We start from the raw sequence: 24,026 nt of genomic DNA, 5'->3' as shown, positions 1-24,026 counted from the left end.
GATGAATGCCTCGCCAATACACTGACAATATGGTTGCACAAGTGATCGGAGGATGGCATTCAGGTATCATACAGCCATTATGGAGTCTTCTATGACCACCAGCGGCATAAGTCGCCTCCACATAATTCCACCCCCAAACAGTAGGGAACCTCCACCTTGCTGCACTCGCTGATGTCAAAGACATTCAGCCTGACTGAGTTGCCTCCAAACACGTCAGCGACGATTGTCTGGTTGAAGGCATATGCGACACTCATCGGTGAAGAGAACGTGATGCCAATCCTGTGGCAGTCCATTCAGAATATTGTTGGGCCCATCTGTACCACGCTGCACGGTGTCGTGGTTGCAAAGATGGATCTCGCCGTGGACGCTGGGTGTGAAGTCGCGCATCGTGCAACCTATTGCGCACAGTTTGAGTCATAACACGACGTCCTGTGGCTGCACGAAAAGCATTATTCAACATGGTGGCATTGCTGTCAGGGTTCCTCCGAGCCATGATCCGTAGGTAGCGGTCATCCACTGCAGTAGTAGCCCTCGGGAGGCATGTCATCGACAGTTCCTGTCTCTCCGTATCTCCTCCATGTCCGAACAACATCGCTTTGGTTGACTTTGAGACACCTGGACACTTCCCGTGTTGAGAGCCCTCCCTGGCACAAAGTAACAATGGAGACGCTATCGAAGCATGGTATTGACTGTCAGGGCATGGCTGAACTACAGGCAACAAGAGCCGTGTACCTCCTTCCTGGTGGAATGACTGGAACTGATCGGCTGCCGGACCCCCTCTGTCTAATAGGCACTGCTCATGATTTGTTGTTTACATCTGTGGGGGTATTAGTGGCATCTCTGAACAAAGGGACTGTGTCTGTGATACAATATCCACAGTCAACGTCTATCTTCAGGAATTCTGGGAACTGGGGTGAAGCAAAACATTTTTTGATGTGTGTATTTGCCAACAGACTGGTGCCTGTGAAAAGTTCGTAGCCATGCTGTCCAGGTTTATCAGCTATTCTAAATAGTTCAAATGGCTCTGAGCACTATGCGACTGAACTTCTGAGGTCATCAGTCCCCTAGAACTTAGAACTAATTAAACCTAACTAACCTAAGGACATCACACACATCCATGCCCGAGGCAGGATTCGAACCTGCGACCGTACCTGTCGCTCGGTTCCAGACTGTAGTGCCTAGAACTGGCCACTCCGGCCGGCTTATCAGCTGTCTTATACTCTCCTCCCCTACACCCACAGCATTATGTGTGATTTGTGTTCACATTCGCTTCACCTTCCAAAGTTCAATAAGGGGTACTTGAGAGTATTATACGAGTGGCACCTGTTTCAGAATCATTCACAGTGGATCGAGTTCTGGAAGGTAAGGAGACCTCAGCCGTGGACCTCGCCACCCTCCTGGACGCTGGGGACGGCGCCGTGGTGACTCTGGTGGCGGGCGAGACTCGTCTGGCGGCGCACAGGGCCGTCCTGGCCGCAAGGAGCCCCGTGTTGGCTGCAATGTTGCAGGAGGCCGGCGGCAGCCATCTCAGCGTGCCGGGCGTGGAGGGCGCGGTGCTGCGCCAGCTGCTAGCCTACTTGTACACACTCCGGGCTCCCCAGCTGCCGGCGGTGGCCCCCCACCTGCTGGCTGCCGCTGACAGGTACGGCCTGTCTGCTCTGAAGGCAGAGTGCGAGCAGCAGGTGGCCGCACAGCTGTCCGTCGAGACTGCTGCGGCCACAGCTGTCCTCGCGATGAGGCACAACTCCGACAGCCTCAGGCGCGATGCTGTTGCCTTCGTAAAGGCCCACTTGCCCCGCGTGATGGCCACGCGGGGCTGGGCTGATGCTGTAGCCGACTACCCCCAATCTGTTGCGGAGTTAACTCGCCTCGTTTCACAGCCACCGATGGAAACCAGGTAACTGTGGAAGAAACTCATCTGTATAGCTCAGTTATACATGTGAGGCTACAATGTCTCTCAAAAAATGTGTGTGAAATCTTATGGGACTTAACTGCTAAGGTCATCAATCCCCAAGCTTGCACGCTACTTAACCTAAATTATCCTAAGGACAAACACACACATCTGTGCCTGAGGGAAGACTCGAACCTCTGCCGGGACCAGATGCACAGTCCGTGACTGCAGCACCTTAGACCGCATGGCTAATCCCAAGCGGCATGTCTCTCGTGGAGTTTCGTTAGATATGGCTGTATAGTCAAGTACACCGTCATTGACATCCATTTTCTGTTGCCTCGTGATTCTTCCATCAACCTCTCATAACAAATTCATCGAATCTCCAAAGGAAATGCTTGAACTAGTAATGCTTGTACATGCTTTAGGTAAATCGGAATAAGTGTCATTGCATTGGAGGGCAGCGTGGAGGGTAAAGATCGTAGAGGGAGACCAAGAGATGAATACACTAAGCAGATTCAGAAGGATGCAGGTTGCAGTAAGTACTGGGAGATGAAGAAGCTTGCACAGGATAAAGTAGCATGGAGAGCTGCATCAAACCAGTCTCAGGACTGAAGACCACAAAAACAACAGTTGCTGTCCAAGACTGATATATATTGTGGTGTGCATACTGTAAGACCTTCGGTACACACACCATCAGATTATTTGCCTTGTCGCTCTAACGAAGTAGGCGAGTGTCAGCAATATGTCTCGTGGTCTTATTGTGGTGTGTTTATCTTCTGCCGATAGGTCAGATGATAGAAATGGCGCTTGCACGCTTAGAGTAGCAGATTGACGGTGACCAACTTTAAACAGAACTTGATTAATTTTCACACACATTTATTAAAATAATAAAAAGCATAGACACTACGTAATTTGATTCTGGATGCTGTTTACAATTGACAATCTGAAATCCTTTGGTCTTGGTACGTTAATCTTATTCTCACACATCTCTGATACTTGACAAATTGTCTATACATTTATCTTCATGGCTATGTACAGGAATATGATAATCTTATTAGGTGCATTCAGGTATCATTGCACGAGTGTGATCCGTGAGGAGAAAAGGTTATACGTTAGCAGCAATCTCATTGGCTGTGTTAGATATTAATACGTGGATTGGCGGAAGCAGAATTTGGTCCGTCTCTAAGGCAGCGCCATCTTGTAGTGCGGAGATGGACGAGCGCTGCGCCTGCGCTGTTGTGCTTAGTGGGGAGCGCTCAAGTGGGAAAGTTGTGTGCGCGCTAACTACGCAGAACTATGTACACAACACACACACACACACACACACACACACACACACACACACACACACACAGACACACACACAGATATATATATATATACCATGTGATCAAAAGTATCCGGACACCTGGCTGAAAATGACTTAAAAGTTCGTGGCGCCCTCCATCGGTAATGCTTGAATCCAATATGGTGTTGGCCCACCCTTAGCCTTGATGACAGCTTCCACTCTCGCAGGCATATGTTCAATCAGGTGCTGGAAAGTTTCTTGGGGAATGGCAGCGCATTCTTCACAGAGTGCAGCACTGATAAGAGGTATCAATGCCGGTCGGTGAGGTCTGGCACGAAGTCGGCATTCCAAAACTTCCCAAAGGTGTTCTATAGGATTCACTTCAGGGCTCTGTGCAGGCTAATCCATTACAGGGATGTTATTGTCATGTAACGACTCCATCACAGGCCGTGCATTATGAATAGATGCTCGATCGCGTTGAAAGATGCAGTCGCCATCCCCAAATTGCTCTTCAATGGTGGGAAGCAATAAGGTGCTTAAACATCAATGTAGGCCTGTGCTGTGATAGTGCCATGCAAAACAATATCGGGTGCAAGCGCACTTCATGAAAAACACGACCACACCGTAACACCAACACCTCCGAATTTTACTGTTGGCATCAAACATGCTGGCAGATGACGTTCACTGGGGATTCGCCATACCCACACCCTGCTGTCGGATCGCCACATTGTGCACCGTTATTCGTCACTCCACTCAGCGATTTTCCAATGTTCAGTCGTCCAATGTTTACAATCCTTACACCAAGTGAGGCGACGTTCGGCATTTACTGGTGCGATGTGTGGCTTAAGAGCAGCCGCTTGACCATGACATCCAAGATTTCTCACCTCCTACCTAACTGTCATAGTGCTTGCAGTGGAGTCTGATGCAGTTGGGAATTCCTGTGTGATGGTCTAGACAGATATCTGCCTATTACACATTACGACCCTCTTCAACTGTCAGCGGTCTCTGTCAGTCAACAGACAAGATTGGCCTTTACGCTTTTGTGCTGTACGTCTCCCTACACGTTTCCACTTCATATCATATCAGAAGCAGTGGACCTAGGGATGTTTAGGAGTGTGGAAATCTCATGTACAGATGCAAGACATAAGTGACACCCAGTCACCTGACCATTTTCGAAGTCTGTGAGTTCTGCATAGCACTCCATTCTGCTCTCTCACGATACCTAATGAATACTGATGTTGCTGATATGGAGTACCAGCCAGTAGGTGGCAGCACGATGCACCTAATATGAAAAACGTATGTTTTTGGGATGTTGGGGTACTTTTGATCATATAGTTTATGCCTGTGAAGTCAGATATATTATAACTTTCTTTACAAAACGTCATATTATCGAAAATTACTTTTAGATTCAGAAATGTTGTTCACATTTGCTTTTAATTAGCTGGCCGCTGTGGCTGAGTGGTTCTAGGCAGTTCAGTCGCAGGTTTGAATCCTGCCTTGGGTCTGGATATGAGTGATGTTCTTAGGTTGGTTAGGTTTAAGTAGTTCTAAGTCTAGGGGGCTGATGACCTGAGATGTTAAGTCCCATAGTGCTTAGAGCCATTTGAAGCATTTGAAAGCTTTTAATTAGCAATTTCTAATGCCCTATGATGCTTTCACCGACCTCTCATAACAGGTTCATCGAATCTCTAAATTGAAATGCATTGAACTCGTAATTATTGTACATGCTTTAGTTAAATTGGAATAAGTGTCATTACAGTTACATTAACATGACTACCTATAATGCCCTGATGATAGCTGAACTGTAAGCTGAAATCTGCATCTACAATAAGAAACAGTTTAGTTAAATTGGAATAAGTGTCATTACAGTTACATTAACATGACTACCTATAATGCCCTGATGATAGCTGAACTGTAAGCTGAAATCTGCATCTACAATAAGAAACAGTGATGCTATTATGCCTGATGCTGACCTTTTTTCTGTCCTGGATTACATCACGGTTGTGGGATAACCATTGCCTCGGAATTGAGTGCGGTGGATGTCAATAGTTATGAAGCCTTTAAATCCTACCATCTTATGTTAAATACCGTATCACAGTACAAATACTTTCTACATGTCTACTGCCTAGCAGTTAACATATGTTTCTTTTATTTTTCAGATATATTTGGATATTTACACACCACTTAATGAGCTGTATGACTAATTAGAATTCTTGTCTTTGAGATAATATTTCATAATGACTAACTCCAAACATAACACTTATCATCATACCTTTCTTTTCAAGACATCATATTATCGAAAATTACTTTTACATTCAGAAATATTGTTCAGCAATGCTTTTCAGAACTGAAATAGGATCCACTCCGGAAATCCTTACCATCACCTTAGTCATGGCCTCAGGGTTCACACATGTATGTGTGGAAGTAGTCTGCATGCTTGTCACAATATCATTCTCCCATATATCTTCACATTTCTATCCCCTGACTGGCCACTATGAGCTTAAAGTTGTCTCAATGGTAAACTACAACTGTTAAATCTCGGAACTGCCACACTTTTGGTGAGACAGTCATCACACACACACACAAGCGCGCGCACACACACACACACACACACACACACACACACACACACACAGACACACACACACACACACACACACAAGCAAACAAAAATTGTGTCTGATTACCTTTCAGCTTCCAGACATTTGCCTGTAACTTCTCCTCACTGGCAGAAGATGCAATTGACTTTATCTACTTTCTATGTGAAATCATGGTTTTTTGAGTCTCTACAGAAATATACTGAGTGCATTGCCTTATGTAACCCCTATCTCAGTATTTCCAATCATACTGATTCTCCCAATTTAAAACCTGGGAAAGACCATATGTATCCAAGTAATTATCATAGTGTTGTCATCACTAGCTATATTTGTGTTGGAGTGGATGGTCAACTGCTGCTTGTCTGTATTTTAGATTCCAAGCAATGGCTTAGTCACTTTCACTGTGGCTTCAGGAGGCATTGCTCCACCTTTGATAAGCTGTCCCTCATGGAGGCAGCTATACATCATGCTTCCCTGCACCAGCAGCGCCTTTTAGGTATATCTTCTGATCAAAAGTTGAAAATACCGCTTCAGTTGTAAATTTATTTTATTATCACACAACCGGTTTCGGGCCCTCATAAGCTCATCCTCAGGTATCACAATTGTTCTGTGGCCCCTGAGAGCCCAGCACACGTCCACTGCGGTGCTCGGGGGCCACAGCACAGTTGTGACACCTGAGGATGGGCTTATGAGGGCCCTAAACCGGTCATGTGATAATAAAATAAATTTACAACTGAAGCGGTATTTTCAGCCTCTGATATAATGCTCAGTTGCGGACGTTCATCCAACAGGACTGTTTGTATATCTTTTGACATCGAGAAGGCCTACGATGCTACTGGAGGCATCTTATCCTCAAGCAGCTACACGAATTAGGTTTTCGTGGATGTCTTCCTATTTTTATTCGGCCATTTCTCTCGCCACAGTATTTTAGATACCGAGTCGTTGACGTCCTGTCTGATCGGTTTGAGCAGAAGAACGGTGTTCCTTAAGGTAGTGTTTTAAGTCTGTCTGTCTTTCCCATAGCTATTAACAGCTTTATATTACTAGTGCAAAGTCCTGTCCAGTATTCTTTGTTTGTGGATTACTTCTCTGTGTTTTGTTCTTCTTCAAGCCTTGCAATGACAGCACACCAGTTCCAATGAACTCTTCGACATTTGGCTGAATCGGCACTGAAGAGTGGTTTTAAGTTTCAACTGAGAAGTCCGTATGTGTTGTTTTTAACTGTTCTTGTTCCATTTTAAACTTTCCTTAGTTGAGGATGAGGGATACTGTTCTCGATTTTAAACAAACCGCAAGGTTCTGGGGCTTCATATTTGGCTGTAAATTTACACGGTTGCCGAAACTTAAGAATCTGAAGAAATAGTCCCTTACGGCTCTCTGTATTTTAAGATGTCTAAGCCACAGTAACATGAGGAAAAGATAGGACTTGTCTGCTCTGGTGTTACAGAGCATTTGTGTCATCACACTTAGATTATGGATGCACGGTCTACGGGTCTCCGAGACCCTCTTCTTTAGAGATGTTGGATGTGGTGCATCGTGAAGAGATTCTGTTGGTCACTGGGGCTTTCAGAACAAACCCAATACCAAGCCTCTGTGCACAAGCTGCTGAACCACCGCTTCACGTCAGGCGACGACTGCGTATGGTGCACCAGGCGTATAAAACACTATCCACACCATACACACCTGCATACATTTGTCGCTCAGCGTCTAATGGAAAGGCTTTTACGTTACCAGCAACCTATGTGATTCATGCACAGGATTGCCTTTTAGAGATGGGCATAGCCAGTCTTATGTTTTCGATTACGGTTGGAGCAGATTCCCACCTTGACTCCTCCAGAAGCTCAGACTTATTTTAAACTTGACCAATGTTGAGAAAGAAAGTACACCCAATCTTACATTTCAATCTCTGTTTTTTAACATTTTAGATATACATCACCATTTTACAGTAGCGTACACTCATCGCTCCAAACAAGGGAATCCCCTCAGCTGCTCTGTAGTGTTCCCTGACTATGTAATCAGAATTCGCCTTCGTTATTAGTATACCGTTTTCTCAGTGGAGCCCCAGATGATCCCGAAGGCTCTGGAGCAGATGCGACATATTCAGGGCGAAACATTTCTCATCTGCCTAGATTCCCTTACACTTGTTAAAGAACCCAGCTGAGAAGTTGGTCCAGCTGATACTTGCTGCAATGGCAGAGAAAGCTGGTGTCATTCTGTTGGGTGCAAGAGCGTGTAGAGACACGGGGAAATGAACAGGCCGATCGGGCTGCCGAGGAGGCCTGCAGAGGACGGGATGTGGCACAGTGTCCTATTCCCCTGCAGGCTGTTATTTCTGCACTACACGGGGAGTGCATAAAGTTGTGGGGTGAGGAATGGCTGGTGGTGATAGCCAGTAAGCTGTAACTGGTGAAGTCAACTACCTGACTGCGCTGTTCCTGCTGCAAGTTACTCGGGTGGGATAAAGTGACCCCTCATACGTCTTTGAATAGGGGCACTGCCCTCTTACACATGGCATTTTACTATGGTGAGAGGAACCCCTGTTTTTCGATGCTTTTGGTGTGCAAATCTCTGTACACCATATTTTAACAGAGAGCATTTTACACCGTGATGCAAGGGCGAAAGCAATTGTCGATGGGGATCTGAGCCTCTATTTTAGCTGATGATACGACAAGTGTGACTAAGGTTTTAAAGTTTAGTGATGTGTCGGATCCTTGTGTGTTGTGGAGTGGCTGGCTCCTCCTTTTTTATTGTGGTGGTCAGCCAGCCAGGTCCTTCTACCATATTATTTTAACTCCTACCAATTTCTTCTTGATTTGTTAATGTTTAAATATTAGCGTAATACTTTGTTTCATGCTTCTGTTTGAGTACACACATAGTTCTGTATATTTTGTTCCTTTTAGTTCTTGTGGTGTTTTATACTCTTTCTAGTGTCCTGTTTCGACACTTGTCTCAAACTATTTTCACACTGGCACTTCAGTCCATACTGCCATGCGCCCATCCAAACATATCCATCCTTCCATTATCCTCCATTCCTCAGGAAATTTTCTGATGGTAAACTGAAGAATGTGGTTACACTAGATATAATAATGAAACCAATTTTAGTGGAGTGGTAACCTCTGATCAATCGTCAAGGGTAAATACATATAAAAAAAGCACACCGTCATCAGGCCACAAGTGGCCCATCGGCACTATCCGACCGCTGTGTCATCCTCAGCTGAGGATGCGGATAGGAGGGGCGTGTGGTCAGCACACCGCTCTCCCAGTTGTTACGATGGTTTTCTTTGACCGGAGCTGCTACTATTCGGTCGAGGAGCTCCTCAATTGGCATCACGAGGCTGAGTGCACCCTGTAAATACATATACACACATCAAAAAAAATTTTGCATCACCCCAGTTCCCAGAACTCCTGAAGATAGACGTTGATTGTGGGTATTGTATCACAGACACAGTCTCTTTGACTGTTCAGAGATGTCAATAAACCCACCCAAAGATGTAAACAAGTGTGTATGAGCAGCGCCTATTAGATATAGGGGATCTGACAGCTGATCAGTTCCAGTCACTCCACCAGGAAGGAGGTACATGGCTCGTGTTGTCTGTAGTTCAACCATGCCTGGACGGTCAATACCACAGTTCAATCGAATTCACATTGTTACTTTGTCCCAGGAAGGGCTCTCAACAAGCATCTTGAAGTGAACCAAAGCGATGTTGTTCGGTCATGGAGGACATACCAAGAGACAGCAACTGTCGATGACATGCCTCGCTCAAGCCACCCGAGGGCTACTACTGCAGTGGATGACCGCTACCTATGGATTATGGCTCGGAGGAACCCTGACAGCAACGCCACCAGGTTGAATAATGCTTTTCGTGCAGCCACAGGATGTCGTGTTGTGACTTAAATTGTGCGCAATAGGCTGCATTATGCGCAACTTCACTCCTGACGTCCATGGCGAGGTCCACTTTGCAACCGTGACACCATGTAGCGTGGTACAGATGGGCCCAACAACATGATGAGTGGACTCCTCGAGATTAGTATCACGTTCTCTACTCTGATGAGTGTCGGATATGCCTTCAACCAGGCAATCATCAGATACGAGTTCAACCCAGTCAGGCTGAACGCCTTAGACACACTGTCCAGCGAGTGCAGCAAGGTGGAGGTTCCCTGCTGTTTTGGATGGCATTATGTGGGCCCGACGTACGCCTCTGGTGGTCATGGAAGATGCCGTAACAGCTGTATAATATGTGAATGCACTCTGCAGCACTCTGTGAAGACTGGTTTGATGCAGCTCTCCATGATACTCTATCCTGTGCAAGCTTCTTCATCTCCCAGTACTTACTGCAACCTACATCCTTCTGAATCTGCGTAGTGTATTCATATCTTGGTCTCCCTCTACGATTTTTACCCTCAACGCTGCCCTCCAATGCTAAATTTGTGATCTCTTGATGCCTCAGAACATGTCCTACCAACTGGTAGGACATGTTCTGTGCCACAAACTCCTCTTCTCCCCAATTCTATTCAATACCTCCTCATTAGTTATGTGATCTACCCATCTAATCTTCAGCATTCTTCTGTAGCACCACATTTTGAAAGCTTTTATTCTCTTCTTGTCCAAACTACTTATCGTCCATGTTTCACTTCCATACATGGCTACACTCCATACAAATACTTCCAGAAATGACTTCCTGACACTTAAATCTATACTCGATGTTAACAAATTTCCCTTCTTCAGAAACGCTTTCCTTACCATTGCCAGTTTACATTTTATATCCTCTCTACTTCGACCATCATCAGTTATTTTGCTCCCCAAATAACAAAACTCCTTTACTACTTTAAGTGTGTCATTTCCTAATCCAATTCCCTCAGCATCACCCAATTTAATTTGAGTACATTCCATTATCCTCGATTTGCTTTTGTTGATGTTCATCTTATATCCTCCTTTCAAGACACTGTCCATTCCGTTCAACTGCTCTTCCAAGTCCTTTTCTGTCTCTGACAGAATTACAATGTCATTGGTGAACCTCAAAGTTTTTATTTCTTATCCATGGATTTTAATACCTGTTCTGAATTTTTCTTTTGTTTCCTTTACTGCTTGCTCAATATACAGATTGAATAACATCGGGGATAGGCTACAACCCTGTCTCACTCCCTTCCCAACCACTGCTTCCCTTTCATGTCCCTCGACTCTTATAACTGCCATCTGGTTTCTGTACAAATTGTAAATAGCCTTTTGCTCCCTGTATTTTACCCCTGCCACCTTTAGAATTTGAAAGAGAGTATTCCAGTCAACATTGTCAAAAGCTTTCTCTAAGTCTACAAATGCTGGAAATGTAGGTTTGCCTTTTCTTAATCTTTCTTCTAAGATAAGTCGTAAGGTCAGTATTTCCTCACATGTTCCAATATTTCTACGGTATCCAAACTGATCTTCCCCAAGGTCGGCTTCTACCAGTTTTTCCATTAGTCTGTAAAGAATTCATGTTACTATTTTGCAGCTGTGACTTATTAAACTGATAGTTCGGTAATTTTCACATCTGTCAACACGTGCTTTCTTTGGGATTGGAATTATTATATTCTTCTTGACGTCTGAGGGTATTTGACCTGTCTCATACATCTTGCTCACCAGATGGTAGAGTTTTGTCAGGACTGGCTCTCCCAAGGCCGTCAACAGTTCTAATGGAATGTTGTCTACTCCCGGGGCCTTGTTTCGACTCAGGTCTTTTAGCGCTGTGTCAAACTCTTCACGCAGTATCATATCTCCCATATCATTTTCATCTACATCCTCTTCCATTTCCATAATATTGTCCTCAAGTACATCGCCCTTGTATAGACCCTCTATATACTTCTCCCACCTTTCTGATTTCCCTTCTTTGCTTAGAACTGGGTTTCCATCTGGGCTCTTGATATTCATATAAGTGGTTCTCTTTTCTCCAAAGGTCTCTTTAATTTTCCTGTAGGCAGTATCTATCTAGTGAGATAAGCCTCTACATCCTTACATTTGTCCTCTAGCCATCCCTGCTTAGCCATTTTGCACTTCCTGTCGATCTCATTTTTGAGACGCTTGTATTCCTTTTTGCCTGATTTATTTACTGCATTTTTACATTTTCTCCTTTGATCAATTAAATTCAATATTTCTTCTGTTACCCAAGGATTTATACTAGCCCTCGTCCTTTCTCCTACTTGATCCTCTGTTGCCTTCACTACTTCATCCCTCACAGCTACCCATTCTTCTTCTACTGTATTTCTTTCCCTCATTCCTGTCAATTGTTCCCTTATGTTCTCCCTGAAACTCTGTACAACCTCTGGTTTAGTCAATTTATCCAGGTCCCATCTCCTTAAATTCCCACCTTTTTGCAGTTTTTTCAGTTTTAATCTACAGTTCATAACCAATCGATTGTGGTCAGAGTCCACATCTGCCCCTGGAAATGTCTTACAATTTAAAACCTGGTTCCTAAATCTCTGTCTTACCATTATATAATCTATCTGATACCTTTTAGTATCTCCAGGGTTCTTCCATGTATACAACCTTCTTTCATGATTCTTAAACCAAGTGCTAGTTATGATTATGTTGTGCTCTGTGCAAAATTCTACCAGGGGGCTTCCTCTTTCATTTCTTACCCCCAATCAATATTCACCTACTGTGTTTCCTTCTGTCCCTTTTCCTACTCTCGAATTCCAGTCACCCATGACTATTAAATTTTCATCTCCCTTCACTACCTGAATAATTTCTTTTATCTCATCATACATTTCATCAATGTCTTCGTCATCTGCAGAGCTAGTTGGCATATAAACTTGTACTACTGTAGTAGGCATGGGCTTCGTGTCTATCTTGACCACAATAATGCATTCACTATGTTGTTTGTAGTAGCTTACCCGCACTCCTATTTTTTTTAATTCATTATTCAGCCTACTCCTGCAATACCCCTATTTGATTTTGTATTTATAACCTTGTATTCACCTGACCAGAAGTCTTGTTCCTTCTGCCACCGAACTTCACTAATTTCCACTATATCTAACTTCAACCTATCCATTTTCCTTTTTAAAATTTTCTAACCTACCTGCCCGATTAAGGGATCTGACATTCTATGCTCTGAGCCGTAGAAAGGCAGTTTTCTTTCTCCTGATAACAACGTCCTCTTGAGTAGCCCCCCACCCGGAGATCCGAATGGGGGTCTATTTTACCTCTGGAATATTTTACCCAAGAGGATGCCATCATCATTTAACCATACAGTAAAGCTGCATGCCCTCAGGAAAAATTATGGCTGTAGTTTCCCCTTGCTTTCAGTAGTTCGCAGTACCAGCACAGCAAGGCCGTTTTGGTTAGTGTTACAAGGCCAGATCAGGTATCATCCAGACTGTTGCCCCTGCAACTACTGAAAAGGCTGCTGCCCCTCTTCAGGAACCACACATTTATCTGGCCTCTCAACAGATACCTCTCCGTTGTGGTTGTACCTACAGTACGGCCATCTGTATCGCTGAGGCACGCAAGCTTCCCCACCAATGGCAAGGTCCATGGTTCATGGGGGGGGGGGACAGCGACTAGTCGACTAGTGAGGGGAAAGACGGAAATGACGTCTCGGCTGTCGCCAGTGCTCTGCCAATGGAACAGTGGGTTGCCTTCATGTATCTCATGCTGCGCACAGACACTGAGGTCACTTTCTTTTGTGTTGCTACATCTGCCTTGCCCAGTGCTGGCTACCACGCATCCGCCGGGCTGTTCGTCACGTGTCCATAGGTCAAGGCTAATCCTGGGTCGTGTGTTGATTGACAGTGTTGTCATCCTGGTCCCAGTGCAGAACTGGTGCCAATTGTCTTGTGCTCTCACTGCACGCGATCATCGCTGGGCATTTTCTGGGCCAACAATAGTGTCAGGAAGAGACATTGCACATGCTGTCGACTTTCCACAACAACACATCACTGGTTTAGTTCATATATTTGTCTCCCAGTTCCTCATATTTTGCATTTATTTAGATGTCATTCTTAGATGCACCAGGCACGATGTAACACAAAGAGATTTCTAGCACTCATGTTTCCTATATGTGCCTCCTACAAACCTGTTCATAACACATCAGCTACTAACAACATCTGATGGTCATAGTACCACATTACATACATTAAAGGGTTGTTACTATTCTCCTTCTTGCGTGATTTATGTATTGAAACTGTGATGTCCAATGAATGTCTTTTCACTCCAATATAAGCATTGACCCTTGTATGGATCTTTTGTTTGTGCTTCTATTTGTACAAATTCTTGTGTGATATGTTAAGCTATTGGTCTGGGGAATTTAATACATGCTGTGTGTAAACAGATTAGATATCAGCAGACCTGCTATTTTCATTGGCAGTGTCCGTTCTGTTAGTTGTGTGTGAACAATCCCTCAGGCGGGTTGCCCGTTGTAAGCTGCCCACTGTCCTCTGTGTGACTACATTTTCTCAAGCAGTATCTCTCTCTCTGCAGCTCACCGGACAGCAACAGCAACAGCACACCCACCACTCAGCCCCACAGTGAGCAAAGCGATGAGGACCAGACACCTAGCACAGCTGCCACGCCTGCGACTCCCTGCTGCGCATCACCACCTAATGTCACCGCTCTCTGCCTCCTGTGGTGAGTTCCTTCACTGCATGTATACAGTGTGTACGTAAAGTGCGGGAACACTTTCAATTATTTATTGCACAAGAACCAAACATTGTGCAGGTATCATACATATGTCATTTTGAAAACAAACCTTGAAGGTTTTTTTCATGTTTGGCGCCTCAGCGTAGTTTGATTATTTGGGATAGTCAGCGCTAGTAGCAAACATGGCGAGTTCAGGTGCAGAGCGAGCTTCCTGTGTGTTGGAGTTTGACAAAAACGAGAGTGCTACAGCTGTTCAACGGATGTTTAGAACCAAGTATGGTAAGAAGCAACCAACAAGGAAGGCCATTTACCACTGGCACAACAAAGTCGTTACGACAGGTTGCTTGTGTCCGGCAAAGAGAAGCGGATGTCCCAGTATGAGTGAAGTGAATGTGGAGCGCGTATGACAGACATTCATAAGGAGTCCAAAGAAATCCGTGCATCATGCATCCTGTGAACTCAAAATGCCTCCAATGACAGTGTGGGGCGTCCTGCGACAGAAGCTGTCTATGAAACAATTCAAATTGGCGCTAACGCAGAAGCTCAATGACGATGACAAAGACAAACGTTTTGAGTCTTGTTCGCAGTTGCAACAATTGAATGAGTATGGGAATGCCATCCTTGAATGCTTAATTTTTTAGCGATGAAGCCACTTTTCACACTAATGGGAAAGTGAACAGGCATAATTGTCGAATCTGGGGTACAAAGCATCCACACAAATGCATTGAATTTGAGTGTGACTCCTCAAAGGTAAATGTTTTTTGTGCCTTGTCACTTCAAAAACTGTACGGGCCATTCTTCTTCGCCAAGAGCAGTGTCACTGGATATTCCTACTTGGACATGTATCAGTAGTTGCTGATGCCTCAAATGCAATCAGAGTCTCCATTCATCTTTCAGCAGGATGAGGCTCCACCCCATTTTCATCGTGAAGTTCGTGGGTACATGAACACTGTGCTGCCACATCAATGGATCGGCCGTGCTAAAGAAGGGGACAGTTAAAACTGTGTGCCGGACCGAGACTCGAACGCGGGACCTTTGCCTTTCATGGGCGAGTGCTCTACCAACTGACCCATCCAAGCACGACTCATGCCCCAACCTCACAGCTTTACTTCTGCCAGTACCTCATCTCCTACCTTCCAAACTTTACAGAAGCTCTCCTGCGAACCTTGCAGAACTAGCACTCCTGGAAGAAAGGATATTGCGGGGACATGGCTTAGTCACAGCCTGGGGGATGTTTCCAGAATGAGATTTTCACTCTGCAGCGGAGTGTGTACTGATATGAAACTTCCTGGCAGATTAAAACTGTGTGCCAGACTGAGACTCGAACTCGGGACCTTTGCCTTTCGTGGGCAAGTGCTCTACCAGGAGAGCTTGTGTAAAGTTTGGAAGGTGGGAGGCAAGGTACTGGCAGAAGTAAAGCTGTGAGGACGGGGCGTGAGTCGTGCTTGGGTAACTCAGTTGGTAGAGCACTTGCCCGCGAAAGGCAAAGGTCCCGAGTTCGAGTCTCGGTCCGGCACACAGTTTTAATCTGCTAGGAAGTTTCATATCAGCGCACACTTCGCTGCAGAGTGAAAATCTCATTCTGTAAGGGGGCAGTTGATTCATAAAATGTCCTACCCGATCACCAGATCTCACTCTGTGTGGCTTTTTTCTGTGGGGATACATTAAAGATCTGGTGTATGTACCGCATCTACCACGTGATGTGGCAGAGCTCCAGAAGAGAATATGGGAAGCAACTGCCACATCAACAATGCCATGCTGGGATGGGTATGGCAAGATTTCAATTACCATATTGACATCTGCCAGTCACTCATGGTCCGCATATCGAATGTTTGTAAAAAAACTTTCAGAGTATATCTTCAAAATGCAGTATGTATGACATCTGTAAAATGCTTAGTTCTTGTGCAATAAATAATTGAAAGTTTTCCCAGACATTATGTACACTCTGTACGTTAACCACATGCACAATACAACATATGGTTATGTTAACTGAGTGTAATGGCCAAATGTCACTTTATTGTATTTTTTATATAGGTGAGCTACAGATATCATGAATACGTAGTTATTTCTTTTATAAATTGTAATGCTCAAGGAGGCAAGGATCAAAGTGATCCTCTGCATTCATGGGTTTGCAGTGTGACATATAGTTAGTTCAGAACACAAATGAGTCACTCAATGTAGTTAATTGGGAAAAATGCAACAGAATTAGATTCATCCCGGAAGATAGTTAACGTATTTGTGTGTTGAATGTGATTTCTGACTCAATGATGGTTTCCTTCTGTCCAAATTAATTCCGGAAGGACTGGATTTGGAAAGGAATTTTGATGCGTTGCAGCTACATAAAACTTTGATGTTATGTTAACACAAAACTTTAATATGTCTCTGGAAGTATTCAGAAAGAAATTTTGAAGGTATAATGAGAAGGGAAATATATATAAAATTATATGCAATAGTGCAATAAGGATATGTCATGTTGGGAAGTGTATGTGTTTAAATGTATGAATTTTGTATATTCTTTTTTAAATCACTTTCTCAGGCACTTCTATATGCTGTGACCACTGAAAATTTGTGCCATATAGGAACTCATTTGCAGATTTCTTGCTTATCACAAGCAGTCGCCTTGACGACTAGGCCCCCTCAGCATACATTCACACCTGGCTCAAGCTTCACTTATCCCTTACAATGCCACATTTGTATTCAAAACACTAGACCGAGATGTCCCACAAGGTGTTTGAGAATAGCACCTCTGGAGGAACAGTATCAGTGGAGATACGTGGCTCACCTTACTACTAGAGATGCATGCGAGACTTTCTGGCAGCAGCACTTGGAAATCATTCATGAAAAGTCAGCCTCAGAAAATGTAAGAGTGAGGCCTGTAGACACCCTAGCGATTAAGGTGGCTGTTTACGATAATCTCGATATCCAGGCAGTCTAGTTGCTGGTGTGGCTGAATGTAGACGTCAGCAGCAGCACACGTCTCACCAGTTGTAAAGAAGCACCTGTAGCTCACAGAGTTTCGTAGCTGTGCCGGGTATTTTTTATTCATCATGGAGCAGTTTCCGTGCAAATCCTTTGTACAGTCCACCTTTCTTTTTAGAAATCAGTGACCAATGGTAGCAGATGTCAATACTTGACTTTGATTTTATGAAAAAATACTGTTATGCAACAGTGAATTGGTACAGTCAAAAGATGACTTAGTTGCCATTGCAGTTAATGTTAAAGTAAAAGACAATCCAATCGGTACCTGAATAATACTTATATGGGCCCAGAACTAGCAATAGTAAGATGATTTTACATGCTTTTAGAATTAATCAGAGGAGAATACAACATGCTGTTGTATAACATGAGAGGCTCTGTAACTATTCAAGGAGAGTATGGGAGGGAAACAAGTATTTTATCATAGATAATAGAATAAGATATGTTTCACTGGACTTAAGAAAACATATTTCCTCCTGTATTGTACACTGATTCAGGAATGTCAGGCTTTATTACCTAGGATGGTCAGCCTCTGCTCTGTATGGCCCTCAGATCAAATACATATTTAAATGCCTCATGCAGCATAGGTATATAATAGATGTTCACCAACCATGTCTGATAATTATGGATGAAACAGGACCCTTACGCTGATATTATTAGTAAAAACTAGGCACATTGACTGCACTTGAGGGCTTTTCCATGAGACTACTTTCTTTCGACTCATTCACCTCAATTCTAAGAAAAATAAATAAGTAAATGAGCAGAAAAATGACCAATTTTAGGTATAATATATATCATAGTTTTCATTTTATTTTCTTTATTTATTTTACTTATGTTTTTTTTTATATTTTTGAATCATTTTCAGATCATGGCTTCACATTGCCTGAAATATCACATAGAATAAAGCATAAAAATCTTTAGCAATCAATATATTTTTCTCTTCATGTAAAGTAAGAAAGATTAGATAAAAATTTTAATGGAATTTAGCACCACTTGGATTCACACTAAAAATTACAATTCATGGAATTTACTATTGTTATTTTTAAGTTTATTTTTGTTTTCTTGTACTGCACTTAATATTAACATCTTCATAAAGTCTAAGATCCCAACCAATAATTAATTTATAATAACTGTTTGGCAAAATGATTTTTAAATTGTTATTGAGCTCGACACAAATTTTATCACCAAATCTAGTGTTGGAATATGTATACTGAGCAATGTTATATAAACTGCCTGTTGGCTTCTGTGTAGGGTTCTTCAACCAAAGTTTGTCTGATAATTTTTCTGACATTTCATGAGTGTCTGGCATTGTCAAAGCTTCACCCTCCATTGCTGTGGTTCTCCTCTTGCTACTTGCAATGTTCATTCTCTGCAACATGGGAGTTCAGGATTCGCTTACCTTGGGGCTTTCTTCTTTTTTTTTTGAAGCTGTTCTCATGTTTGTGAATTTCTATAACTTCTCTGAACGAGCGGGTGTGATAGCTCTTCTCTACAGCCAGAATTTTACTATGCCAATTTTATGGCGAATTTTACTATGTGTTTGGTCTCACACAACGTGTACTTTGCCACGGCTGATTTCTCCACCTGCTCCAACCTGCAAAGTTCTTTATATTCTGTGATCCTGGTGTTGATTGATCGTCCAATCATTCCAACATAAACTTCTCCACATGTGTATGGTATGTGGTATATTCCCGAATTTGCAAGTGGGTCCCTTTTCTCATTTTTCCAATCTAAGACACTCTTCAATCTTCTTTGTCGGCTTTTGAATAGGCTTCACGCCGTGTTTGTGCAATATACGGCTGATTCTGTCTGTCGCCCTCTTTCCAGGTGTTTCATTTCGTGTCTGAGGTGTTGCGGCTCACATATTTGACTTGCTCATGTTACAAGTGTATTAATCATACCTTTTTTCTGGCTTGGGCAGTGACTTCATAGTTTGTGTGTGTATTGGTTCACGTGTGTCAGTTTTTGATACACGCTGTGTCCCAGGTTTTCACCTGAATATGAGAAATATAGAAAAGAAGATCAACAAGTTACTGATGAAATCGAACAAGTAAAACTAGAAATTGAAGGTTTAGGTGATAATGTATGGCTCCTATTGAAAGAACCAGGCAAGCTGAAGAAAAAATGGTTCCTTATCAGATATTTGGAAGAATTTAATGGTATACCACCAATTAAACAATGTGATTATACATTAAGTGAATCTGAAATTCAGGATGCATTGAATAAGTATGAAGAGGGGAAAAAGAACAGGATGTTAAAAAAATAAAAGATAAAGAACGAAACATTAAAAAATAATTATAAGCATGACATTGTTGAACTATCAACTATTGTGAAGATAAAGTTTTTGCATTTAGAGCCATCAGCTATTTTAAATATGTTGGTGCTTTGCCAGTTGAATTCAGATAAGATAAATTAACAACTGGTGAAAAGGTCTATGACCCTACAGATGAAATGATGAACCTTTTAACTAAAAATAGATTACTATGGATGGTATGAGTACTGATTTATCATATTATGGAGTGCTTTGTTCCATTCAGGAGCACTATATTCTGATAAGAATCAACTAAATCAACTAAAGGTATTAAATATATTAATTGGCGAAAAGAAATTGTTGATGCCTATTTTGAAAAATTAAAACAATTAGAATGAAGTTCAGATCCTTCAGAATCAGATGAGACAGAAAGTGAAGGTTTGATAAAAAAAAGTTTACAGCAAAAATGGTTGATTATATCTAGATGTGTGAGAATTAATGGATAGATTAGCAGTAATTCATGGAGTAGATTTAACAGGAAATAAAAATTACCATAATGAAAATGTAGGAATGTAACACAAAAGTTAACGAATAAATTCAGTGATTTCATCATTAACAATCCAAGGATATTCCATACTTGATCAGGCTTCTCAACAATCTCATCACATTTTGAAAAGGTGAAAAGCATGGTAAAGGATTAGTAAACATATTAATCAATAAACTATTATTCAAAATCCATCTACCAGGAACCAAATTAGATGAAAGGTTAGCTAGATGAGATAAAGGAATTAATCCATTATATAAAGGTTTCAAAAAACATAATATTGCAAATTAAGACAATAAAAATTTAGATAAAAGGCATGAAGCAGATAAGAAACTTCAGTTAGCTGCAAAAGACCGAATGCACATTTCTGATGCTTCATTTGGTGAAAAAGTTGCAGCAACTGCAGTTAGAGCAATATTGTAGGGTAAATAAAAAAAAAAAAATTCCCCCCCCCGCGAACCATGGACCTTGCCGTTGGTGGGGAGGCTTGCGTGCCTCAGCGATACAGATAGCCGTACCGTAGGTGCAACCACAACGGAGGGGTATCTGTTGAGAGGCCAGACAAACGTGTGGTTCCTGAAGAGGGGCAGCAGCCTTTTCAGTAGTTGCAAGGGCAACAGTCTGGATGATTGACTGATCTGGCCTTGTAACAATAACCAAAACGGCCTTGCTGTGCTGGTACTGCGAACGGCTGAAAGCAAGGGGAAACTACAGCCGTAATTTTTCCCGAGGGCATGCAGCTTTACTGTATGATTACATGATGATGGCGTCCTCTTGGGTAAAATATTCCGGAGGTAAAATAGTCCCCCATTCGGATCTCCGGGCGGGGACTACTCAAGAGGATGTCGTTATCAGGAGAAAGAAAACTGGCGTTCTACGGATCGGAGCGTGGAATGTCAGATCCCTTAATCGGGCAGGTAGGTTAGAAAATTTAAAAAGAGAAATGGATAGGTTGAAGTTAGATATAGTGGGAATTAGTGAAGTTCGGTGGCAGGAGGAACAAGACTTCTGGTCAGGTGACTACAGGGTTATAAACACAAAATCAAATAGGGGTAATGCAGGAGTAGGTTTAATAATGAATAGGAAAATAGGAATGCGGGTAAGCTACTACAAACAGCATAGTGAACGCATTATTGTGGCCAAGATAGATACGAAGCCCACACCTACTACAGTAGTACAAGTTTATATGCCAACTAGCTCTGCAGATGACGAAGAAATTGAAGAAATGTATGATGAAATAAAAGAAATTATTCAGATTGTGAAGGGAGACGAAAATTTAATAGTCATGGGTGACTGGAATTCGAGTGTAGGAAAAGGGAGAGAAGGAAACATAGTAGGTGAATATGGATTGGGGGACAGAAATGAAAGAGGAAGCCGCCTGGTAGAATTTTGCACAGAGCACAACATAATCATAACTAACACTTGGTTTAAGAATCATGAAAGAAGGTTGTATACATGGAAGAACCCTGGAGATACTAAAAGGTATCAGATAGATTATATAATGGTAAGGCAGAGATTTAGGAACCAGGTTTTAAATTGTAAGACATTTCCAGGGGCAGATGTGGACTCTGACCACAATCTATTGGTTATGACCTGTAGATTAAAACTGAAGAAACTGCAAAAAGGTGGGAATTTAAGGAGATGGGACCTGGATAAACTGAAAGAACCAGAGGTTGTACAGAGATTCAGGGAGAGCATAAGGGAGCAATTGACAGGAATGGGGGAAATAAATACAGTAGAAGAAGAATGGGTAGCTTTGAGGGATGAAGTAGTGAAGGCAGCAGAGGATCAAGTAGGTAAAAAGACGAGGGCTAGTAGAAATCCTTGGGTAACAGAAGAAATATTCAATTTAATTGATGAAAGGAGAAAATATAAAAATGCAATAAGTGAAACAGGCAAAAAGGAATACAAACGTCTCAAAAATGAGATCGACAGGAAGTGCAAAATGGCTAAACAGGGATGGCTAGAGGACAAATGTAAGGATGTAGAGGCCTATCTCACTAGGGGTAAGATAGATACCGCCTACAGGAAAATTAAAGAGACCTTTGGAGATAAGAGAACGACTTGTATGAAAATCAAGAGCTCAGATGGAAACCCAGTTCTAAGCAAAGAAGGGAAAGCAGAAAGGTGGAAGGAGTATATAGAGGGTCTATACAAGGGCGATGTACTTGAGGACAATATTATGGAAATGGAAGAGGATGTAGATGAAGATGAAATGGGAGATACGATACTGCGTGAAGAGTTTGACAGAGCACTGAAAGACCTGAGTCGAAACAAGGCCCCCGGAGTAGACAATATTCCATTGGAACTACTGACGGCCGTGGGAGAGCCAGTCCTGACAAAACTCTACCATCTGCTGAGCAAGATGTATGAAACAGGCGAAATACCCTCAGACTTCAAGAAGAATATAATAATTCCAATCCCAAAGAAAGCAGGTGTTGACAGATGTGAAAATTACCGAACTATCAGCTTAATAAGTCACAGCTGCAAAATACTAACACGAATTCTTTACAGACGAATGGAAAAACTAGTAGAAGCCAACCTCGGGGAAGATCAGTTTGGATTCCGTAGAAACACTGGAACACGTGAGGCAATACTGACCTTACGACTTATCTTAGAAGAAAGATTAAGGAAAGGCAAACCTACGTTTCTAGCATTTGTAGACTTAGAGAAAGCTTTTGACAATGTTGACTGGAATACTCTCTTTCAAATTCTGAAGGTGGCAGGGGTAAAATACAGGGAGCGAAAGGCTATTTACAATTTGTACAGAAACCAGATGGCAGTTATAAGAGTCGAGGGACATGAAAGGGAAGCAGTGGTTGGGAAGGGAGTAAGACAGGGTTGTAGCCTCTCCCCGATGTTGTTCAATCTGTATATTGAGCAAGCAGTAAAGGAAACAAAAGAAAAATTCGGGGTAGGTATTAAAATTCATGGAGAAGAAATAAAAACTTTGAGGTTCGCCGATGACATTGTAATTCTGTCAGAGACAGCAAAGGACTTGGAAGAGCAGTTGAATGGAATGGACAGTGTCTTGAAAGGAGGCTATAAGATGAACATCAACAAAAGCAAAACAAGGATAATGGAATGTAGTCTAATTAAGTCGGGTGATGCTGAGGGAATTAGATTAGGAAATGAGGCACTTAAAGTAGTAAAGGAGTTTTGCTATTTGGGGAGCAAAATAACTGATGATGGTCGAAGTAGAGAGGATATAAAATGTAGGCTGGCAATGGCAAGGAAAGCGTTTCTGAAGAAGAGAAATTTGTTAACATCCAGTATTGATTTAAGTGTCAGGAAGTCATTTCTGAAAGTATTCGTATGGAGTGTAGCCATGTATGGAAGTGAAACATGGACGATAAATAGTTTGGACAAGAAGAGAATAGAAGCTTTCGAAATGTGGTGCTACAGAAGAATGCTGAAGATTAGATGGGTAGATCACATAACTAATGAGGAAGTATTGAATAGGATTGGGGAGAAGAGAAGTTTGTGGCACAACTTGACCAGAAGAAGGGATCGGTTGGTAGGACATGTTCTGAGGCATCAAGGGATCACCAATTTAGTATTGGAGGGCAGCGTGGAGGGTAAAAATCGTAGAGGGAGACCAAGAGATGAATACACTAAGCAGATTCAGAAGGATGTAGGTTGCAGTAGGTACTGGGAGATGAAAAAGCTTGCACAGGATAGAGTAGCATGGAGAGCTGCATCAAACCAGTCTCAGGACTGAAGACCACAACAACAACAACAAATAAAAATTGGGAATGGGACTGGATGTGATGAAAGTAGCTGAGGATTGTAAAAAAATTTTCATCCTCATAAATTTTTTTATCTATATAAATGAATAATATCAGCAATAATTATTCTGTGCTATCTAGTG

General features: G+C 42.5%; 1 protein-coding gene across 1 annotated transcript in view; it reads left to right on the top strand.

Annotated features, from left to right (window-relative positions):
• Positions 1-24,026, top strand: part of LOC126424771 (ankyrin-1-like) — a 63,312-nt gene that overhangs the window by 19,850 nt on the left and 19,436 nt on the right. The window contains exons 4-5 of the mRNA XM_050087523.1: positions 1,333-1,897; positions 14,226-14,372. Coding sequence (XP_049943480.1) covers positions 1,333-1,897; positions 14,226-14,372 — 712 coding nt within the window. The remainder of the gene's footprint in view (positions 1-1,332; positions 1,898-14,225; positions 14,373-24,026) is intronic.

This window comes from Schistocerca serialis, chromosome 10, assembly GCF_023864345.2.
Source record: "Schistocerca serialis cubense isolate TAMUIC-IGC-003099 chromosome 10, iqSchSeri2.2, whole genome shotgun sequence".
NCBI classification, from domain to species: domain Eukaryota; kingdom Metazoa; phylum Arthropoda; class Insecta; order Orthoptera; family Acrididae; genus Schistocerca; species Schistocerca serialis.
Note: the sequence above shows the minus strand (reverse complement) of the source record. Positions and strands in the feature narration are given on the sequence as shown.